The 24,070-nt window shown below is 39.1% G+C and overlaps 1 protein-coding gene across 1 annotated transcript in view; it reads left to right on the plus strand.

The window, feature by feature from the left end:
* Nucleotides 1–2,424: 2,424 nt before the first annotated feature.
* The window catches only part of LOC140243350 (ubiquitin carboxyl-terminal hydrolase 40-like), a 42,289-nt gene continuing 20,643 nt past the window's right edge, over nt 2,425–24,070 (plus strand). The window contains exons 1-15 of the mRNA XM_072323024.1: nt 2,425–2,742; nt 4,986–5,053; nt 7,605–7,718; nt 8,829–8,954; nt 9,542–9,580; nt 10,949–11,095; nt 11,764–11,915; nt 12,993–13,104; nt 13,918–14,064; nt 15,267–15,335; nt 16,027–16,271; nt 17,257–17,417; nt 18,734–18,815; nt 20,334–20,508; nt 22,121–22,208. Of these exons, the coding sequence (XP_072179125.1) occupies nt 2,538–2,742; nt 4,986–5,053; nt 7,605–7,718; nt 8,829–8,954; nt 9,542–9,580; nt 10,949–11,095; nt 11,764–11,915; nt 12,993–13,104; nt 13,918–14,064; nt 15,267–15,335; nt 16,027–16,271; nt 17,257–17,417; nt 18,734–18,815; nt 20,334–20,508; nt 22,121–22,208 (1,930 nt within the window). The 5' untranslated portion in view covers nt 2,425–2,537. The remainder of the gene's footprint in view (nt 2,743–4,985; nt 5,054–7,604; nt 7,719–8,828; nt 8,955–9,541; nt 9,581–10,948; nt 11,096–11,763; nt 11,916–12,992; nt 13,105–13,917; nt 14,065–15,266; nt 15,336–16,026; nt 16,272–17,256; nt 17,418–18,733; nt 18,816–20,333; nt 20,509–22,120; nt 22,209–24,070) is intronic.

Genomic DNA, 24,070 nt, shown 5'->3' on the forward strand with positions numbered 1-24,070 from the left:
CACCAGTCGCTCGTAAGTTGTTCGTAAAGTTACGAACAACTTACGAGCGACTGGTGATCGGTTCTGATGTGCTATTCTTTCCATAATGCAGCACAAGAACTGATCACCAGTCGCTCGTAAGTCGTTCGTAACTTTACGAACAGCTTTATGAAACAACCTCAGGTAAACGTTCCTTTTTTCTTTCACAGCCATTCTATGCAGTGCGGAGCCAGAGGACGCGTGCCCTCGTAATATTGGTTAAAACAAAAGAAATAACAAAAAAAAAATGGGGGTGCTTGCGCCTCCTTTAATAAAAATGCAAATGCGCCTCCCCTTTCATACGGAATTCCCTGGACCCGCCCCTGATAGCTATATGAGGAGCCTATATCAATCTACTTGTGGAACATGAACGAGAAACACAAAGAACAGGGGCCCTGTGTCCTACCCCCCCCCCCCCCCCAACACATGTAGCAGACTTTCGGCTCTATCCTAAAAAGTGGGATAGAAACCATTAATATGCGATACTTCCCTCTCCGAGGTTCCCTCCCAAGATTTTTTCCCGTCGAAGCGGCGGAGATCGTATCATCATTCGGGCATAGGCCTTCCATTGAAATTGACCTTTAACAACAATTAAAAAAGTAAACAAAACACAAACAAAAGCAAGCCCACAACAACAGCACGTTCCAAGGCCCTTGAACAATTAGTGGTTCAACATGATTATCAGGGCCATTAATGGTGTTTGTGATTTTGAGTATAGTAATCACAATTTCCAACGACCTGCCTCCGGGTCGAGAATCAACCTAATGAATCTGATGGGAGCGATCGATCTCGATCCAGACAACAGGCGGGGAATTCCCACCCCGAGCCCTCTCGAACACGAACTCTTATACATTCCATACTATAAACATATTGGTTTCATAATGTACTATAGACTTTTCGGATGAACAGATGAACTAGGTCCTACAGTATAATACGCCATCGTCTATCACAAGTTCGAATCTGTATGAATTAAGTCATAAATTGCCTCTCCAGGCTCAAGCTTGTCAGGTAGCCTGCTCCAAAGTAAACTCGGATATAAACAGAATGCCCGTGCGGCGTAGATTTTCATCGCAAAGGTGAGAAAATTGTGAAATTTTGACAGCCTCTCATTTTTTTTCCCGACTAAAAGTACTCTCGGCTACATAGCAGGGCTAGATTATACTAGATATTCTCAGATGATATGCAGTCCATAATGACGGTCTATATGCATGATGATTCGATATCATCACTGTCGTCGTATGGTATCTGTGAACTTTAAGTGTGGCGTAATACGTAAGATAATCATGTTCTCAGTTCAGCCGCTGCATCTATTTGTAAACATCACTCATGCATGGGTACTTTAATTATTGTGTTTTGTGTGTTTTCTTTGTTTTCACTCAAATGCAATAGCAAAGAAAAACCCATGGTGACGACTTTCTTTTTGGGTGAACACCTCTGTGTAGTGAATGAGCGTCTTGCATAACTTCATAGAATTTATACGAATGTCATCAAGGTGACTATTATGTGAAAACATGCAAAAATTCGACATTCCCGAATCTTCTTTTATCAAGTTTTGTTCTTTTATAAACATCATAAAAATACTTCTAATAACATTATTACATTTTGTTTGATCGACAGTATAAGTCAATGGTACTTGAATACAATGTCATTCATTTTGCTGAGTGCTATCACAGTGACTTGTATGAAAAAGCGAAACAAAAATGACATTCCAAATCTTAGTTATCATGTGATTTTGTATAATGATCTTTTGATTATACTACTTCTACCATACAAACATTTGAAGAGTTTGTTTGCAAAACCGATAAGTCCAAATTTGCCAAATGGAGATATTTGCGATGAAAGGTCAAGAAAAATAAAGAAAATAATAAGAAATTTTTTGCTTCTTTTGACCATGACTTCAAAAATGTACCTTTTAGTAGTGACCAATAATCATTTAAAAGGTATTATTTTGTACTTTATGACAGAGACCGTACTTCAAAATCTTCAAAAATGGACTTATCGGTTTTTGCGAACAAACTCTTCATTTGTTTGATCAACTTGACAACGATATCATATGAATTAGGTTGTCAAAGATCCGAGTTGACTTTTGTTGTGATTAGGCCCTACTTCATACCACTGAAAAAAAAAAAATAAAATAAGGATTGCGACACCGCGGTGCGTTTGAGTCGTTCACTTTCTAAACACTCTTCCAAGAGCAAAGAAAACAGGCGTTCGCGCGTGCTGCGGAGAGAACAACAACAACATTGTAATCATACATCGTATCGTAGATAAAATGTCGATGTGATCTTTTGTCGGTGTATACAGAATACCGTATACCTACGTACGTACATCGTACGTACCCATACGTCACACGCGCCCGCCCGCATTCGCACACACCATCATTGTGCAATATGTGGAGAGCAAGAAGTTTACAAACTGAGACGTCGAATAACGCGACAGGAAATAGCACCATAGGAATTTTACTTCTGACAGACATTAACTTACCACAAGGTAGCGTTAACATTACTTAAGATTTGATCATGTTTGGGGACCTTTTTGGAGAGGAGGATGATCTGGCCTCGCATGGAGTTCCCTCTGCAGCTCAGGGGAGCACCACTAGCACAGGGCTCCATGAGCCACCTTCCCGTCGGGGCAGTACCGGGCTGGCAGGCATCGCCAATCAGGGTGCAACGTGCTACCTGAACTCGCTGCTCCAAACATTGCTGCTCACGCCAGAATTTCGAGGTAAATTGTTTATGTATGCATAACTTTTACGTATCTAGTACCAATGAGAAATGTATTTGCTGTTGTGTTTATGTGATCATCGAAATTTCTTGTCATATCTTTAGACCGTGTAAAAATGGCGAAGTAAAATGTCAAGGCCAACAAAGGGCCTACGACGTTACATAAAAAAACAAAAAAAAAAAAAAAACCAACAAACACAAACGAACACAGTAAAAAACTTTCTAGAGACTGCCTATTCAAATTATAATACAATATGAGCCCCTGCCCTATGGACAACATCACCAAGGTTAACTCACTCACTGTTGGGATGGAACCCAGTATTATTACAGGCTACCGTTGTTGTTATGTGTACACCTTATCTTTTAGTTTTAGTGATCGTGAATTCTGTAATGTCATTGGTCAATCAACCACTGAATATATTCCGTATTTCGTGATGTGATGACCATGATATCACATAGCTAGCTGCGCGTGTACCAAAGACGCTTAACTGAAATGATAGGAAAGTGCGCGCTAATCCTGTACAAAACAAATGGACAGCGCGTGGTCCTCAAGCATATTACATACATCACCTGGCTGAGACCACGACGCTTGATAAACAACAGCAGCAACAACAACTTCAAAGACAACGCATCTCAGGTGATACAGATGTGCATCTTTGCCTGAGCTGAGATGCGCTGTCTTTGAAGATGTTATCTGGCTACTACAGTATCATGGCGTGTACATATTTGTATGCGCGCATAATCAGCGCGCGAGACGTACACATTGTAAGTCAACATGGCTGACAGCCGGCGATTTCAACATCATTCACGAGAGGAAATCAGCGAGAAGAAGGTTAGCACTTACACTAAAAGATAAAATCGTTACGCCCTGCTTGTTCTGACAAAATACAAGAAATATACAGTCTGATGCCATATTCCATTCGGCCTCCGGCCTCATGGAATATGGCACCAGACCGTAGATATTTGCCCGTATTTCGTGAACAAGCAGGGGGTAACTAATAATATTTTGTCTCTTCTGTTGCACGAGTGTTTGCAGAGTGTGCGAACGCTTGCTACTAGTGTGCAAAATCTTGTTACATTCCACAAGCATGCAAACATCATGCTAGTTGCTTCATATGCAGTTAATTAAGGGGCTAAAATTCCTTTTTCAGTGCTGAGTCAACTTCAAAGATGAGTAGCCATACACTACTTTTGTGCAGTTTATGCTTTTTTGCTACATATACAATGATTACAAATGATAAATTAAATTGGATAGCATTAATTCACAGAATACCTGGGAATATTGCATTTCTAGGGTCAATATTGCACTCATCTGCGATTTGTGCAATGTTGGTCCTAACTCTTGCAATATTACCTGGTATCCCATTCATAGCCATCCAATATAAAGACAATTAATATGATTGATGTTCAAATTTTCAGTGCTCATCAGGAAACTGTAGTAAGATGTAAGCGGTGCACAATTATTGAGAATGGAAACTGGAATAGCCCACTTCTACTCCTCTGTGGGCTACATTCATCTGAACCGCTGGCATCATATTTTCAAAAGTGTGTGTGTGTGTGGAGGGGGGGGGGCACTTGCAGGTTTCATGAGCTAACAAGCAAAAAAAAAAAAAAAGAAGGCCTTAAGCACAACTTCTGGTGCCACTTCCGGGTTTCTTCAGCTGACAAGCAAAAAAAAAAAAAAGAAAAGAAAAAAAGAAGGGCCTTCAGCTATACTCTATTTGTCAATGGAGGATGCAGGGGGGAGTGCACCAAGCGCGCGCCCCCTTTATTTTTTGTTGAAAAAAAAAAGACAAAATGGGGGGGGGGGGAGGGTGCATTCGCCCCCCTTTAATTTTGTAAAGGCGCCCCCTCTTCACGGAATTCCTGGATCTGCCTCTGTGTGTGGTTCTTAGGAATAACTGTCCATTGAAATGATACTCAACCTGGGTAGTCACACCCAATTTAATAATTGAATTTGAACTATACTTGTATGTGCACCCGTATCCATTGCTAAAATCTGTACATGTTCTGTATAGAATTATTGAAGGAATGATAATGCAACTTAAGTTGTTGCAATTGTTATCTGTGTTATTCCAGAGGTACAGTTCATACTTGTACTTGTCCAGTACTAACTCTCTCCTGGACATACTGTACATCAACAAATGAGGCAAAACTTTCTGTAATCATTATGTGACTATTATACATTGTAGCACATCAGTGTGCCCCTGTTGATGTATGTCTTGTCTTTCAATATGTATACAGAATCGCTCTTTAGCTTGAGGCAAGATGAACTGGGAAGCCTGGAGGACAAGGACAAAGAAGGGAGCAGGGTAATCGAGGCTTGTCACTAACATTTTTCTCTGGTGACCTGTATTTTGAATTTGAATTTTTTGTGGCTTGAAAAAGAAGTGTAATGGCTGGAATTAAAAGGAAATTTGTATGTAAAATTTCATTTTGAATTTTAGCTGCCTCTAAAAGATATTCTTTTTGGAAATTTGGTGGCCAAACATCAATTTATAGTGGCCCTGGGCCACTGCTAATAGTGAGCCATAGCAAGTTTTATTTTGTTTTACTCTGCTTTTTTTTTTTTTTGATTTTTTTTTTTTTTTTTTTTTTGGGGGGGGGGGGGAGGGTAGTCTGTTGTTTCGTTTGTCTTCCCCTTCACTTGCAACCTGCTTGCAAAGGAGTGTTGTATTTATACTATCAAATGACCAAACAAAGAAATGTAAGGAAGAAGAAGAAGAAGAAGAAGGAGAAGAGATAGACATTAATTTCTTAGAAAAGTAACAATTATTAATTGGGGCCTACATGTATTATAGAGGGTCTAGTAACAAATGCAAATCTCCATGAAAATTGCAAAATTATCTCTTTTTTTTTTTGACTTGTATTCACAGAAAGGCAAATGGCAATCAATATAAATGTATGTTGTACATTTTAAGTTGAATCATGATCTTTGACCATGGTGGCAAACACTACAAAAAGTTTATTGCTCCATGATGCGTAGTATTTTCAAGCAGTTGTGTGGATGGAATGTGCTGTGGTCTGTGGTATCATTGTTTTGGGGAATCCCCACCTACTTCTGAAGTACAGAGCACTGTACTTGTGTGGCACAATTGCTCTAATGACACTTGATATTCTGTGGTATGTGCATATGAAAATGTTTTGTAATCAAGATTTTCAGAGAGATTTTGATACAAGAGAACGTCTTTCTTGTTTCATTACTCAGTTTATTAAGCTTCAACCTCAAGTGAGACTTTAAACACTGCTTGTGCGTGTGTAAACTAGAGGTCCAGTTTCTTGACTTTAAATTTGTAGTACAGTATTCATCGCATAATCGGGACAGGTTGGGAGTAGCAAACACGGCCCCTTTAAGCGGGGTGCCCGATTTCGCGATGAGCACTCACCATACACTAATGGCATACGACATGTACATGTAGTGCACACACACACACACATGCATACTGACGTACTGTACATGTACATGAATACACAACCACGCTACCCCTCGGCACGACCATCTACAATGTAGCTCTCCCTGCATTCTCGCAATGATGTAGAGTAATCGCAACCGGGTTCTTCTTCTGTCACTTCTCTTCGAACACAAAATATGTGGATAAAAAGCTAGCACTTTCTTAAACATTCGTAGAATTCTTGGACACGTAGGGCGTTCCGTATAAATACATATCCAAAACCATGGGAAATGATTACCCAGAACTGATATGGGAACGTCAATGAAAAGTCCTTCAATCATTCAATCATCACGGCTTGATTGTTTACTTGCCGCGATCACTGCACTGTACATGTGTTGTAAATATGTAGCGATCTAGCTCGCTATATATACACCATGTACAGAAAAGCGAAGGTGGGCAGCGAGCTGAAATGTATGTGTACTGGATGGACAGACGTCAAAACACACCAGTCCGAAGCTTGCTTTGTAAGTTCGATGTAAACGACAACTGATAGGAAATCTTTGAAATATTGTTGTGGTATTTTGGTAGTTTTTTTGTGTAAAATATCAACAAAATCAAAGATCGCTTGAAGAAAAATTGTCCCGTTTATCAGAGGTCCCCGCCCAATTATCCAGTGAAAATAACGTGCATTGGAAATGTTTCTGGGAAGCGTATGTCATTTAAGCGGGGTTCCCGATTATCAGATGCCCGATTATGCGATGAATACTGTACTACCAAGTGTATTTTGTAAAAAATTAAGAATCTGACAAAGAAACCAAGGTGGGCACTTGATTTTACATTCTTTTGTTTTGTAGTGAAATATCTATTGTGCCGGGCCCATACAAAATGTAGGTAGTTATGAGAAAAGAGACAAACAGGATTAAGTCAGATTATAAACAAACCCAAAATGACTGCTTAATTTCTTTTGAGAGTGTAGGCTCTGTAATATTATTCAAAGTAGTACATGTACTTACACATTAAATATGTCATGATAAGAATACTGAAAGTTCATTAGCGATATAATCATAATTGTGCTATTCATACGAGTGTAGTTGTATTCATCCTAGTGTGACATAGAGTAAATACTCCTGTTTACGGCAGGGTGCCTATTTGTTGCAGGGACAGTTTCATTCATCAATAAAACAGCTAATGGACATCATGTGTGCTTAGTCCTACTTCAGAACACAAGTAAGAGTTACTCACAAGTGTTATGGGAAGTGACTCCTGATTGGGCCTTTTCCTCAATGAATGAAACGGACCCTGCCGCAAATAGGCACCCTGTACAAAGTGTACAAGGCCTGTCGCAAACAGGGTTGTATACTCTAGGCTATACTGGTACTGTTACTCGATCTTAGGTACATACATTGTACATTGTGCATTAATTAGGGTTAAGGAAATATCTGATCACACACTCCTTGTGTTGCTCCCACAGGTGCGCATCATCCCCCTCAACTTACAGCGTCTGTTTGCGCACCTCCTGTTACTGGACCAGAGGAGTGCCTCGACAGCTGAGCTGACGGACAGCTTTGGCTGGACAAATAATGAGGTGAGATAGTTATAGCCCAGGCACTAACTGTCACTGTCCCTCAGACTGTTGGCAGACACTGCAGTACAGGGCCTATGGGACAGTGTAGTCTTGGCGCAGACTCCTTGGCCACAAACAAGGTTTTGTGCTTGCAAACAAGCTGTCTGGCAACCCCGTTCCCGACCACATATTTTGTCAGTTTTTATATTCTGATTATGCACACCCATAGGACATTCATTTAGGCCAAGTTTGGTCCATGGGCCCCATGGGGTAAATTACACCCGCCGGAGGGCCTTTTCAGGGGGTCCCTTGGGACTGAACCTGCCCTCAGGGACCAGGCTGACGTGCATTTTGTTAATGAGGAGGGTGGCCCCAGTAACTCTGAGGGGTCAAACCTTTTGGGCTTGATGGGATAAATTGACCAGCAGCCAGCTCCTTGGCTATAGTGGTGACCATGCGGTTATCGTTGAATAAAAAGAGTGGAGTGTATCCTTGTCATTTCTCAGGCATTCTTCTGAGAGGGTTGCCAATGAATGCCGCACTGGCTGCAGGGGTCTGATACATGCATCATAAGTTTAGGATATCAAATCAGATGGATCATTCCTGGTGTCGTAATTTAAACATACTTGTATTGGATGGAATACCAAGTCTTTGACGCAGTGGGTGTCATCGTAGGTAATTCAGGTAATTTAGGTAATATAGTTTAACTTCTTTGCATTCATGGATCAGGTAAGTGACCTCTCTGTCAGAATTTCATACTTTTCATCACCATATTGCAATTAAAATCTGTTTAGCCAGTGATGTTCACATAATAAATCAAATCAATCAAAGCAAACCTCAAATCAGATTACACATACAATGTATATCCTGTACTACACACGCTTGCTGGTGTCACAAACTCATGCTGTTATTTTACACGCAACTTGTACATGTACATACCTTAGAAATTTGAAGAACTTTTTTTTTTTAAAACTGAAAAGCAACCAAATATGAATAAGATGACATGGCAGGTCAGTACACAGTTCATTGAAGGGTTACATGTCAATAAATCATTATACATCCACAAAGATCACGAGTGAGCAAATCGCGATGAAGAATTAGAGAAACTCTTGTCACGTGCCATCCCAACAGGAGTTACAGCAGCACGATGTACAGGAGCTGAACCGCATCCTGTTCTGTGCCATAGAGGAGAGCTTGGTGGGGACTTCTGGAGAACACCTCATCTCTAGACTCTACAGGGGCACTGTGGTCAACCAGGTGAGCACATTTTGTTATAGTAAATACGGAGAGTAAAATATGCGTTGTGATTGGTTAGATTGCATCACGTGATTGTGGAAAAACTTCAGTATAGTAGACGGTTGTGCCACTATACCGAACACTTTAATACAGCGCGCCTACGCTGTATCTATGCATTATCCCTCGTGCAGTTCTAGTCACCTCGGCCTCTGGCCTTAGTGAAACAAAACAGCGCTTGGGATGGTTTAGTATTTGTCGTTCTGCAATCCAGTATAGCGCATCATATGAAGAGCATCCCCCATTTGTATAATAGTGCATGGTATGCGGAGTGGAATATAGTAAAATAAGCACACCTCCAAGGTTATCCTTTTCTTTATGTATGCATGCAGGTATTTTTGTCAGTTTCGAGGCCAGAGATGATGTCGAAGATTTCAAGTGTATGGTTGCATCATATATGATGTAAAGTGGCCACGACAGTAATGTGCATCATTAATGACTATACATTGTGTCAGTTGAGACACTCATTTTTGGTAAATCTCACCGACCAATTAACATGCATTGCCCACGAATTCGTCCGTTGTACGTTTTCTTTTTCTTTTCCACGACAGATCACATGTGAAGAGTGCAAGCGAGTGAGTGAAAGAGAGGTAAGTGACGAAAACACACTTCTGTCTAGTCCTTTCTGTATTTCATCCTGGGGGGCATTTCATGAAGCATTTTGTCAGATATTTCGTCGGACAAAATGTTAAAAGCTAGGGAAATCCTTCCATCTGATTGGCTGAGAGCAAATTTGTCCGACAAGTTGTCGGACAAAATGCTTCATGAAATGCCCCCCTGAAGTCAAAGCATACAAGCATATGCAAGTCACTCGTTTCTTGAGCTGTATGGTTATGAGAAGAAAAAAAAAAGAGAAAGATTCACTAGGAGTTATTACGATTAAAAATTCAGAAAAAAGAATATGAACATTGTGGATACATACAAACGTTTGCAAAATTTTTTAGTACTGGCAGGTTTACAATGGAATCAGATTCTGCCAAAAGAAATGAGAAAAGTTATATCAATGTATGTAAATATCTTTCCCTTCCACACAGGGAAGGAATTTATTGTGAAGCCAAATAGCAGAGACTCCAACCCCAAGCAACTTCTGATCTGGAGATTCTCCCGCCCGAAACCCCTAGCAAACGGGAGACTCCAAGTTGATGTGTGCAAAGCCTGAAGTTTCTAGGGTTCTAGGTGTTCTTTGGTGCTATCTAAGGCTTATTTTTTCAACATATGATAGCAATATTAAAGTAAGAAATTCTTTCCACCAGGAGACACAGAGCCAGGGCGGGAAAAATCAAATCTCAAGTGGGAGAACGGGAGATTTTGCAAAAATGGGCTTTCGGCGGGAGTTCTCCCGTTGAAAATGGGAGAGTTGGAGTCTCTGAAATACTGAAATCACACGACATCTTACATGTACTTAGGATGGACTTTAACATAAACTCACCATGCCTTGTGATGGAGTGCTGTATGTGTGCCTAGAAAAGAACTCAGAGAGCGCAGACCTCCCCCAGGCAGCTCATTTCTACCCATGTACGCATGCTGAAAATTGCCCAATTTCCCAATGACAAAAGAAGCCGTAACACTGTGTTTGAATACATGTACCTCACAGCTTCCTGCTGCATGTTACCTTGAGCAGAGCACACAAACCTCAAATACATGCAGCTTGAACTCCCAGATTCATTGACCCTATTTGCCAAGAGACAAAAAAAAATCCTTCAAAAATTCATACAAATTCCCAGATCAATACCAAAATTTAATCATCTGTTCTTTGTGTCATTATCAACTTTCCCTGTTAGTTTCATCAGAATCCGTTCTCAACTTTTTGGGCTATTTGGCAAATAGTCAAACAAACAAACAAACAAACAAACAAACAAACAGACATATATGCTGGCAGAAGCATAGCCTCCTTGGCGGAGGTAACAAGCATGATCTGTGTTTGTGCTGTGCTCTGATGCCTCTGTGTTGGACTTCAGGAGGACTTTCTGGACCTGACCCTGGCGGTAGGGGGCTATGTAGGGGTGCAGGACACACTCAGGGCTAGCTATGTGGAGGAGGAGACAATGGAAGGAAGCAACCAGTATCGATGTGACTCCTGTAGGAAGCTAGTCAATGCCAAGAAGGTGAGAAATGGGCCATTACAGGTACACATAGTGAGGATGATCCTAAAAAGATGGTTCAATTCTTCTATCATGATGATTTGATATAACTGAAATTTCATTATTGTTAATATTATGATCATTATTATTACTATTAGTTTTTATCATCATGATTATTATTTGCATGTTTCGTAAATTGCACATGGTTGCAGACAAAGAGAAACACCCTAAATACATCAGTGCAATCATGCTGATATTACTATGTGTGCTGTTCTGTACCAATTACAATGTATACAATTTATTGATATTTTATTTCTTATGAATAGATATATTGCTTGCACTATGATAAACACCTTTATAGTGACTTGTTGAAAGTACATAAAATCAAATATTATATCATATTTTGAACAGTAGGTACATGCAAAACAAATACCCCAAACCTGATGTCTTTGATATAGTGCAGACTCATCAAAACTGAATACTGAAGTCCAACTTGAAATGTTCTTTAAAATGTGAATGATGCAGTCTGGAGTTTGGTAGGTCTGAAATAATTTCAACTCAAGTGTTTGACATTTGGCCGCTACTGAAAGAGTTACCTACAAGTCCTACACAAAATGCCTGGCTGCTATATGACTTCATGTGACCACAAAAGGTAGTGACAAAATTCTTTTTCTCTTTGATGAATTTTCCAGGGAGCCAAGATCAGGTCTCTTCCACCAATCTTAACCCTTTCCCTGCTGAGATTCAGCTATGACTTTGTCAAGTTGGAGAGATACAAGGAAACGGGACACTACACCTTCCCAGTGGAACTCGACATGTCCCCCTTCTGTGAGCATGTGAGTCAGTGTCACCATTTGTCTCTTGGGAAAGATATGTTGGAGAGATATACAGTGTACATGTACTGTGAAAAACAGATTTTTTTTTTTTTTTTTTTGCATCTAGTGCAACATGAAACTATTGAGAAATACATGCAACTGTTTTTTGTGGTTTACTTAATTCTTTATGTGCCACGTTCGCACGTCCGACTCAGTCGACGGCGTGCCAACTTCGCATATTCTGCTCAAACGCACAAACCCGCCCAAACCGATCGATAAATCGCTAAATGCCACAATACAATGAAAGCGTTTCTCGCGTTTTTGCTTCTCTCACACATAGCTTGCATCTGACTATCAAGCGGTGTTCCATACTGGATTTTCGTGTGAATTCTCAGTTTCTCTCACTGTTTTGTGTGCGAAAGTCATGCTTTTACAGTAACGTAGCTACTGGTCACTTGAAAGAAAAACAATCATAGATTTGTCATACAATTTACATCAAAGCAAAGCTTGGCATTTTCTCTACAACTTTGCTCAATATTATGTCCAGCTTAACAAGAATCTATAGAAGTTACAAAGATTTGAAAAAGAGAATGTTTTCTCAAGGCATGACTACATTGGTGTCTCTGAATAATATGGCACACAGGGTGTTTCCACCATGGCACGTAAAGAGTTACTGTAACATTTATGTAAGTCTTGTATGTTTCGATCCTGTGGATTAAAAACATGCAAAATTCATCTTACCCGGCTGAGCACTGAAAATAACTTGCATGAAAATATCCTCTTTAACGGTTAACGTATTTCTGAAAATTTACCCACTGTGAGAATGCCTTTTTCTCTTTCTTATTTACCTTTGCATGTGTGAGTGAGTGAGTGTATGTCTGTGTGTGTGTGTGTGTATTGTGTATGACATTGATCTCAACTTACGTGTACATACACCTTAATCTGGGAGATCTTTGCATTGCTATGGGTTGTTGTGAAGTGCATTTCCAATTGCGTGTCACAGTGAGTGATTTCATTCGTCCTGTGCATCAATGCTGTACATTGTTGTGATAGATACAGTACATGTTCCTCTTCTATGTATGCTCATATGTATCACAGAGTGGGAGGGAAGCCATCTATGAGCTGTATTCTGTAGTGCTTCACAGCGGCAGTACGCACGGAGGACACTACCACGCCTACATCAGGGACGTCGATGACCTCGGCAAGTGGTCAGAGCCGGTGAGTATGATGAACAGTATTATCCCATTCAGGATGAGCTGATTTTGCTGTGATACACATTTCCCATAGACACCTGCCCTAGTATACCCATGACTACCGGTAGTCTTCGATGGGTTAAACTCACTCTAGAAGGTTTGGTCATGTTAAATCTGTTAATTGTTCGACAGCTCTGTACATGCAGCAACATATCCTATGGCCCGAATTCTCAAAGCTGGAATAACTATTCCACAGAATAGTTATTCCGGGGAATATAAGTTATTCCACCTTTGAGAATCATTTTATGTCGCAAGGGCCTGATTTGCATAAGAGGCGTAATAAATCGGCGGAATAAGCAGTGTAGTAAAGTTATTCCACCTTTGAAAATTCGGGCCTATGAGTCCACCTGTAGTACTTTGCACTTGCCTTTAAATTAAAGTTACTGAACATGGATGTATTTCATTCAACACAACTATCAGGTGTGATGAAAATTCTGAATTACCTCCCAACACACATTATGGTCCTTTGCTACATGACCAGTTCACATTTAATGCACAATTGCTACATGTATGCACAAAATTGTTCTTAAAAGTTCATTTCAAAATTATTTTCCTGACAGAATTTACTGCCTAACTTTAAAAGCTGTAATTTGATTTCTGAAAGACTATAAATCCAACTGTGCTGACATTTTATTGCATGTTATGGGTATTATATTTGTAAGTCTGTAGGCAGTATGGCTTGGTATGACTTTGTAAGCTAGTTGAGAGATAATGCATGAATATTTCAAAATCTTCTCTACATTCATAGTGATATATTATTCTGTTTCCTACTGTACAGGAATCTGAGCTCATTCGGCTGACCCCTGACCCAGGAAGTGGAAAGGAAGACCTCCTTGACATGAAGTCTCCTCAGCAATGCCTGGCAGCCCTCCTCAGGAAACATGGTGGCAAAGATCACACGCTGGCAGTTGATAAACTAGGCCAAGTGAGTCCGCACTGTATGAAACGGGCAATGCACGGCCCACTGATTACATAGTCATTGTGAGTCTGCTCAGTGTGAAATGGGCTGTAGCCGGGCCACTGAGTGAAAATTAGATGTGCATGTCTTGTGTGTCTCTTTGAATAGTGTGTGAAATGGGCTCACTTGGGGTCATGAGTAAAAACTGTGCCAGACGAGTCCCGTTTTTATGAAGCTGGCTGCGCAAGAGTTAGGTGACTGGACCAAATAAACCTCCAGCCAGTCGGCAGCGATTTGACCAAACTAAGTATCCTATGATTTAAAGTTGATTATACAATTTGAATTTGTGTTTTATAACTTATATAGCAAAGTTATGTATTTTGCATAATAGTCGTAGCATGAATTCATCATGAACTATTCAGAGATATTTGCAATTTTACAAATACAAATGCAGGGTGCCCAATAACATAATGATCTGGCAAAACTGTGCAAGTTTGAGATACAGCTGTACAGTGTATGCCAGATTACTGTTGCAAGTCTTGAAACATCACCATGATTACTTGTGTTGCATTGGAGAAAGATTGAATGCGACTGGTTGAATGCATTGAATCTGCACAAAATCATGGAAATAGATTTACCCAAAAAGTTGCACATTTGAAACCGAACACTATCTTTAATTTTCTTCAAATGTATTGCTAATTCAGGATTAGTTATGAATTCTACAGTTTAGGGGCTTTTGATTATTCGGGGGATAGAATAAGCAACAGTACATGACCAATACAGGGCTCATATGCAAAGGAAGCTTTTTTATACTTTATGAAATATTTACTATGAATGGCAAGACAAAAACACCACAGAAATGCAGATTTTGGGGGACTTTTTGACTTTTTAGATTAAATGAAAGACTGACAGGTAGTCAATTAATTCACTCAATTCCACATGGATGTAATAAGAAATTTGACTAAATATTAATTTTTAGGGTATTATTTCATAGACGGAGATAAAATGACAAATTATTTGTCATATTGTTTTTCTTTTCCTCAATGTTTTTTAAATGGTTTGACATTAGTGTGTTGGACTGCTACAATGTACCCATGTCAATTGAGGCAGTATGGACTACACTGTAATTGCAACAACATCATCGTCATCATCATCAGCCATGCTGATTGGCCATGTTAGATTTCACATGGGATGATAATACATTGTATGTTGTGTGATGATATTCACAGGTCTTGAATGAAGAAACTGGAGTGTCCTGGAACAAACGCTTTAAGAGACAGTATGGCACTTTCATCAAGGTAGAGTGCAGTATTTATTCAGTAATTATTCTTAGAAATACTCGGAAAGACTTAGTTTAGAATGCTATACTGTTCACAAAGTTTTCCCAGGTTTGTCACATCCATTTACAATACAGAAAGGAGTGCTTATATAAACTGGGACATCAGTAGTTTGAGTAATGAACTCATGTGTGTATGGACTTCCCTTTGCTATTCAAGAATTTGCTTCTAAGTAAAATGTTCAGTGTATTGATATATTATATACTGGCCAAAAAAAGTTGACTGGATAATATCCTTTTTAAATTACATCATGCCTAAATTGTTGTAGGTGCCTTCAGACAAGATTATGCTCAAATTCGTAACAACCAAAGAAATGACGCATTTCTACCCCTCCCCGCAAAAAAAAAAAAAAAAAAAAAAAAAAGGGGGGGGGGAGGATATCCTCAAATTTGCTTTTGTATCATACCCCTATATCAATGAATACTTCTAGATGAGGTTTCCCTCCTTACTCGTGTCTGATATGCGATACAATTGTACATGACGATGGTTAACCAAATGTGAGCGGAAGTAGCATGAAGAACAAGGGAATATGCAACAACACTGGTTTACATTCATTCATCTATTCATTTGTTATGTTCAATCAAATTGGCCATTTGCTGTCTTATTTTTTTTTATTTATTTCTTTTTTATTTGTCCATGAAACAATGTGCAGTTCCTGAAGAAACACAATGATATCTTTGAACTGAATGTGGCGGGTACAGTAGTCCATCTCGTGGATCCCATGAAAGGGAAGGCATCCAGTCCATCTGTGCCATCTCCACGGCAACCCTCATCACCAGTCTCCAACGGGGAACAGAAACGTGACCCAATCTGTGATGGAAATGTTGGGACCGAGGTTAACACAGCAAAGAACACAGATACGCAGGATCAAAGCAACAAAGAGCAAGCAATAGCAAGGTGAATAGAAATGTCTTCTTTTGCCTTTGAGGATTCCTATTTTGTGATATGAAGAAATTAAATTGAATTGATTTGTTTTTAAAATATGTAGCCACTATCAAAGTCATAATTTACCATTTGCAGATGAAACAAAAACCCAACTAGTTAAAAAAAGTGAGTTAGGGATAGAAACAACCAATGTGAAAATTTGAACCAGCATAATCGAAATTAAATATACAAAATATTAACAATAGGTATTATAGAAATATTTCCAGACTAAACTGTCTACAGTTATGGTCTAATGAGAAAAATAGTGATATCTCCTTTTATTTTAGGCTTTATTGTAAAAATTTACTATGGTCGGATGTTTTGTGATACAACTGACCTACACATATGCATCAAAAGTGATATCTTGAACATTTTTAAATCTTTGCTCCAAGAGGTAAACAGGACCTTCAAAGGAAGCAAAGAATGCCTGTAAGCAAGCAACCATTGGACTTATGACTTGGAGTCCCGTTCAAAGGATTATGCAATGAGTATAAAGTGTATGGCCTAGGAACACAACCAATGCAACCAGGGGACCCATACCAGGGGCCTCTTGCTCGACAGTCCATTGTCTTCAATATTCACTGAGCCACAACACATAGTCAAGACGTTTAGTTTGTTCACATCTTTTCTTAGGAATGTGAATTGATGAAACTATCAGAGAATACATTATGAGGTGTCTTTTGATTGGTTGAAATGATTTTTGTTTTTGTTGTAATTCATAAGTTTGCAGGAAGGTGGATTACTCTATCATCTCAAAGTGTCAATAAAAGTTGTGGCGTACAAAGTGAAATTAATACTACGAGATATCACCTGAAAACATATAACTTCATACCTAGTGTCCAATAATTACAGATCTTTTTTTTTTTTTTTGTTCAGGTGTGATGGGGAAAATTAAGAGGTTTTTATAGATATTCATATCACCGTTGCCAAGAGTGCTCTCATGAATATTCATTTTCAGGGCTACCGCTTCTGTGCCAAGACCAGGTCACTGCTGGTTTGATTTTAACGACTCCACTGTGAAGCCAATCAGGGAGAGCGCCCTCGCTATGCAGTTCCAGGGAAGGGAAAGTGCCTATATGCTGCTGTACAGGCGCAAGAGTTTACCGAGACCTCCAGCTGGTATGTAACTCTTTGTATCAAGAGATGCTTGAGATGTTGCATTGTTTTGTCTTGTATTTTTTAATGTTATGGCACAAATAAAGTGGATGAAGTGATTGGAATTCCAAAATGGTGTGAAGTGTTTGCTGGCTAAATCGATCATCCCTGTTGGCATCAAAATTGCACACACAGGTTAATCCTAGAAAATTTCTTGTTTGAGACAATATAAGTATCATTTTTATTACCTCTTCCAAGGGAGGAGGTTATGTTTTCGTTACCGTTGGTTTGTTTGTTTGTTCGTGTGCAAAATAACTCAAAAAGTAGTTAGCGGGTTGGATGAAACTTACAGGAAAGGTTGAGAATGACACAAGTAACAAAAATGATTAAATTTTGGTAGTGATCCGAGAATTTTGGGGAATTCATGAAGGATTTTTTATATTTTGACAGGTATGGTCAATGAACTTGGGGGTTCAAGCTGCCCATTTTTGAAGTTTTCAAATGCGCACTAAACTGCGTGCTCTAGTTTCTGCTAGGGCGAGGTGCCTGCGCAGCTGAGGGTTTATGGCATAACAAAGACGTCTATATTGGGAAATTGGGCGATTTTTCAGCATGTATACCTATGGGTGGAAATCACCGATATCTATGGAAGAGCCCAAAGAGCTTTTCCCCAGTGGTGGAGAGGAGAAAAATCTCTTTGGGAAGAGCAAGATCATCGGCGGAAAGTAGCTGCTTGGCGGAGGTCTGCACTGTCAGAGTGCTTTTCTAGTTTCATTTGGTTTTAAGCATTCACAGCAGCAATAGAATTGTATGATGATAAACGTGCATCTAGGAGTCTGGGTCAAAAGACTGGTGTCTGTATGGTCTGAATGGAAAAGGGGAAAAATATAAAATTATACAGTGACCTGCAGGTCTTCCCTGCCAAATAAGGGGACATTCTTGAGTTGCATGTTTTTATACATTATGATACAGTTAGCAGGGAGGAAAAGGGGGGGGGGGGGGGAGGGAAGGATGGAAAGAAAGTGCTAGTATACCATGACTATGGTGCCCCTTCTCTTGTACTGTGAGTTTAGAAGTGCTGAAAAACTGCTATTTGTACATGGCATTTGTAATTTCATAAGTTTGTAAGATGGTAGATTCTTTTTGTTTCTACAGTAACATGATTCTCATCCATATGCATTGCTTTCTTATTCTTTTTAATTTCTTGTCAGTGTAGAATCAAGTGTACCTCTCATAATAGAAACATTTGGATTTATTACTGTAGAGTGTGTATTGTGAGCATTGTACATGTCATATATTTTTATATGACTAAGGAGCCATCTATACACATATGTTTTCAGCCAACTGCACTCCAGATTTCAAGATGCCTGCCTGGCTGAAAGATGAGGTTGAAGCTGCAAATCAAGAAATGGAGAAGAAGAGGTATGAGTGTTACCAATCTTTTCCATGACATCATTCGGTCTATACTTTGTACTTGTTTGTGTTTAGTACACAGTTCCATCAAGCAATTTCTACGAACTTCTGCTTCTATTTCTATTTTTATTACAGATTTTTCAAGGCCAAATGAAAAGTTTCCAGCAGTTTGCAATCATAGAATAGAATGAGTCAGATAGTATGAGTAAATGAAATTTGAAGGCCTTAACCCTATTCTAACTGGGCTATTTGAGACCAAGTTTTTACTGGGGGGGGGGGGGGGGGGTCAATATGACCCCCCCCCCCCCTTCAGATTTCGGCCACCGATCGCCCAATTGCCGCGAAATTTCGCCTGAAGATAGAGCTGGATGTCAACTACAAGATTACATGGTCATACAATAGAAAAATATTGCCTTTCTATTTTTAATAAATTACTTATGCAAATTTGTGCATGAAATCATATTTTCACCTATAACTCTATAATTAAAAAGACTGAAGTATTGCTAAAATTTTGTGTCAGAATTCTTCAAGACATATCAAACAATTTTCATGTAAAAAAATAGCACAATCAAAATAAATTTCTTTTGTTTTTTATCGTTTTGTTAATTTCTTATGTATTTTATTGTTTTTTCGACCTTTTGTTTTCTATTGTTTTTTGCCAAAATTTGTTGTAGGCACTTTTTCAGGCTTATCTACACTAGAATTGCTTAATTTCAATGTTTAAAAGTTGAAATAATCTAATTTATATTAATTTAACCAAAAATCACAATTTGCATTCAATTTGCACACAATATCATGAATTTGAGCTGTTTTCGGGTTGACATGCATATGCATAACATTACTTAACTTCAGAACGGTGCACCCGGACGTCGCAAATTTGATCTCAAAATATGCGGAAGACTTTAATGAAAAAAGTCGTGAAACGACGTGGCAAAATCTTTGCGCGTTGCGGAATCGTGGTGCAAAACGTCGAGGGGGGGTCAATTTGACCCCCCCCCCCCCAGTTAGAATAGGGTTAACAACCAACAACAAAACAGAGATAAATATATACAGATGCCCTGAAGAAATAAGTGATTTGTACAACACACACATTGAAAAAAGAAAAGAAGCATAATTATCATATCCTTTGTTGCATAGCCCTATCTGTACTAGGCAATTGATAGATTTGAGAATATTGAAATGTAACTTTTTTTTTTCTGTTTTTTTAAGAGTAGTTTTATTGCATATTTAAGCTTTGCACTGTTAGAAATGTACAGATTTAAGTCTGAAATAATCAGTGAAACGAAAATACTGTATAAGCTGTTATTTTCACGAATTTCGTGAATCAATTTTGGATCGCGAATTTAACAGCGTGCAAACATATCTTAAACTTACAGACATGAATGCACTTATGATATAGTCAGTGTCAAAATCGCGAAGAGAACCTCTCGCGAAAATGTCCGTGACCTCCTCATTCCCAAAAATATCTGTACGCAAAAATAACTACTTATACAGTACTGCAACAAATATGTTGGAATCAACTTTCAGGGCAGAGTATGAAAAGCTGGTGAATCAGGTGGAGGTTACCATTCTACTAGAGGCCGACTACACGCTCACCAGAGGATGTCTGCAACGGAAACCTTCGGCAACAGACGTACCACTCAAGCTGGTCTTAGATCGCAGGAAAAACATCACGCATTTGATGGAGCTTATACTCGAACAAGTATGACATTTCTCCAGTGTGATTTTCAGTTTTTTGCTCTTTTTAATTTCATGCATGGAGTGGCAGGATAATCTCATATTTAAATGCACCTTTTATGTGCACAGTACTTATGTGCCAAGAAAAAGATTATGGCATTACACTTGCATACATAAACACACACAAGCAGTCTGTGTTTATGCAGCACACCCTATCATACAGGTGTAGTCATGGTAGGCCAAAGATATGAATACTTTACTATCTCTAAAGCAGTGATGATGGAGCTATTACTAGTAATGTGTAGACATTTGAACAGACACTTGAAACTGATCCTGGAAACATTCTCCTATGTACATGCATGATATTATATGCCTTTTATATGAAAACGTCTTACGTTAATAAACATAATGTGACCCGCTACAACAAAAGGATCCTAAAGTCGCTGACGGGTGAGCCGAGAAAATGGAGTTTGAAGTCACATCATCAAAATCCGTCAAAACATTCAGATTTCTGTTTTTGACATGATTTTTTAGTCTAATGTATCTTCTATCATCTGCCAGAATTTTGAAGCTAAATGATCAAAGGAAAGGCAAGAAGATAGCATTTTTCTGGGCCATGATTTTCTGACTTTCAACGGAACAGAAACGTGTCCGAAGATTTGGATTTAGTGCCGCAGCTAGACTCTGCCCTTAGCAACGAGGGAGCGATCTCATTGGTCAGTGCATGGCATCCTGGTTACTGATTGGTCGTGCATAGACCACTGACACTAAGCTTGAATGAGCATCGTGGAGGTTGCTAGGAGCGTGCCTTCTATTGTCAAACGGTGAAAATTGTCTTGCTTCCCCTTGATCATGATAGCGTCGGAAGGAAAACTTTGAAGGCGGTTTTCTCGAAATGCTGATATCTTAAACCTTTCGACATGTGCTCAAAAAATCATCCATATCTCCGCACCTGAGTACTTTTATGAGTCATGTTATACGACATTAAAGTGGAAGAGTAAGGGAATAATGTCATGTCATTTTCAGAAAATTGTCCTCCCCCGACTTTTGGATCCTTTTATTGCAGCGGGTCACATATTGCTGCCCATTTTCAGAAGATCTATAAACAGGCATATGAAAATATTTTCATTATTGCATTTAAATGTCTCTAATATGATTTGATGTCAATAGTTTATTGTTTCCCTTAAGTTTTGATTTTATGCAAGAGTTGTCTTTGCGTAATGCATATCTATATAGTTACATGTATCTCTACCTTTCTGTCTGCTTGTCTGTCGGTCTGTGTTTGTACACCAGTGTAGATATCTATCGCCATTCTGTTTTGATATTGATTCATCTATCTATCCATTTTCTGTCTACTGTAAAACATGATATATTCGTGGCATGAAATTTTCGCGAATTGGAGCTGACAACATTTTTCGTGGCATGAAATTTTTGTGAATTGCCACTGGTGTTCAATGCATATAGTGTAGACAAGAACTTTTGCATGCATTTTAATTTTGCGAATCTTGGCGCTCGCGAAATTAAAATGCACGCGAACATTCCTCGTTTTACAGTATCTCAGTAGTTATCTGTCCCATCTGTGTATGCATATAAATCCAAATGTCATGCCCCCTCTCTACAATGATGTCCTTCTACAGGTGCCTGAATCTCCAGACAAGTGCCATAATTGTCTTCGTATTGCCAGAGAATTGCCAGCAGGGATCCATCTCTATGATTGTGTCACAGGTGATGCTCATGCACAGAGTAGAGTGGGGATCGTAATAGGCGGAAGAAGAAATTCTGAGATGGTCCCTAGGTCCCATCTGTCATGTGACATACACTGTACACTTGTAGGGGGATTGTATTCAGTGGAAAGCTTTATGCGTGCATCTTAAATATCCAGTCAGTAGATAGGACGAAAAAGAAAACACTCTCCTACATGGATGAAGTATCCATCCCTTTATGAACTTACATGTGCGTGCAACTATGTAGTGAGTACAGTACTTGAGCTGTGTTTTTAACACCAGCAGCCAAAGGTTTCAATTACCCATTGATAAAGAGCTGTTTGAGATTCTTAGATTATGAAATAATTACTGTTTAATGACTTAAAGAGAGCAGTATTTCCTAACCACTTTCAAGAGATAATTAAGTATGTATTACCTTCATTAAAAATGTATTGCTATTTCCTCAAACTTATGCAATATGGTTTCAACTAATGCAGTCATTTTGATGTTAGGGGCAGCTGATATCATATTTACACTGATTTAATCAGACCAAAGATGATGTCAAATAAGCAAAACAGACAACAAAAATGATTCATTTTACTTGTTAGGTGCAGTTTTCATTATGGTAATCTGTCTTATGAAAGGAGATACAGTATTTTGATGATTTCGATATGAATTCTTATGAAAAGTCAGCAAATATGATGCCATTCTCTGAAAAGAAGATGAGAATATTTAGTGATCAATGTATCACATATTGGCTGTCAAACCATTTGGTACAAACTTGCTCTTCATCATTCCATTCAGTATGTCATGAGTTTAGAGCTGGATTGCTGATACAAGTCAAGGGGAATCTCCTTTGTTCATAACCCAGTCAATGTGATTATCTATTTCTAATAATAAGATTATCTCTCTCTCTCTCTTGTGTTTCTTTCTTTTTCAAAATGCTTTTTGTCCCCGCCGAACGAGTTCGAGCAGGGGACTATGAAACGGGCTCCGTACGTGTGTGTGTCCGTGTGTCCGTCCGTGCGTCCGTGTGTCCGTCCGTGCGTCCGTGCGTCCGTCCGTGCGTCCGTGCGTCCGTATGTGATCAAAATGTTCAAAATGCTACTCCTTCGCCATTTCTAACCCGATTTTGATTCTGTTTGCTTTATATGATAGCACTACATGGGAGCTTTGAAACTTCTATACAGAATTTCATTTGTGACCTTTGACCTTGACCTTTGACCTATATTGTACATTTTGCTTCAAAATGCTACTTCTTCGCCATTTCTAACCCGATTTTGATTCCGTTTGCTTTATATGATGGCACTAGGTGAGGGCTTCAAAACTTCTACACAGAATTTTGACCTTTGACTTCTTTGACCTTTGACCTTGATTTTTGACCTATATTGTACATTACCTACAAAATGCTACTCCTTCGCCATTTCTAACCCGATTTCGATTCCATTTGCTTTATGTGATGGCACTAGGTGAGGGCTTCAAAACTTCTACACGGAATTTTGACCTTTGACTTCTTTGACCTTTGACCTTAATTTTTGACCTATATTGTACATTTCGCTACAAAATGCTACTCCTTCGCCATTTGTAACCCGATTTCAATTCCGTTTGCTTTAAGTGATGGCACTAGGTGAGGGCTTCAAAACTTCTTCGCAGAATTTTGACCTTTGACCTTGATTTTTGACCTATATTGTACATTACCTACAAAATGCTACTCCTTCGCCATTTCTAACCCGATTTCGATTCCGTTTGCTTTATGTGATGGCACTAGGTGAGGGCTTCAAAACTTCTACACGGAATTTTGACCTTTGACTTCTTTGACCTTTGACCTTGATTTTTGACCTATATTGTACATTTTGCTACAAAATGCTACTCCTTCGCCATTTG

Source organism: Diadema setosum, chromosome 20 (genome assembly GCF_964275005.1).
Source record: "Diadema setosum chromosome 20, eeDiaSeto1, whole genome shotgun sequence".
NCBI classification, from domain to species: Eukaryota; Metazoa; Echinodermata; class Echinoidea; order Diadematoida; family Diadematidae; genus Diadema; species Diadema setosum.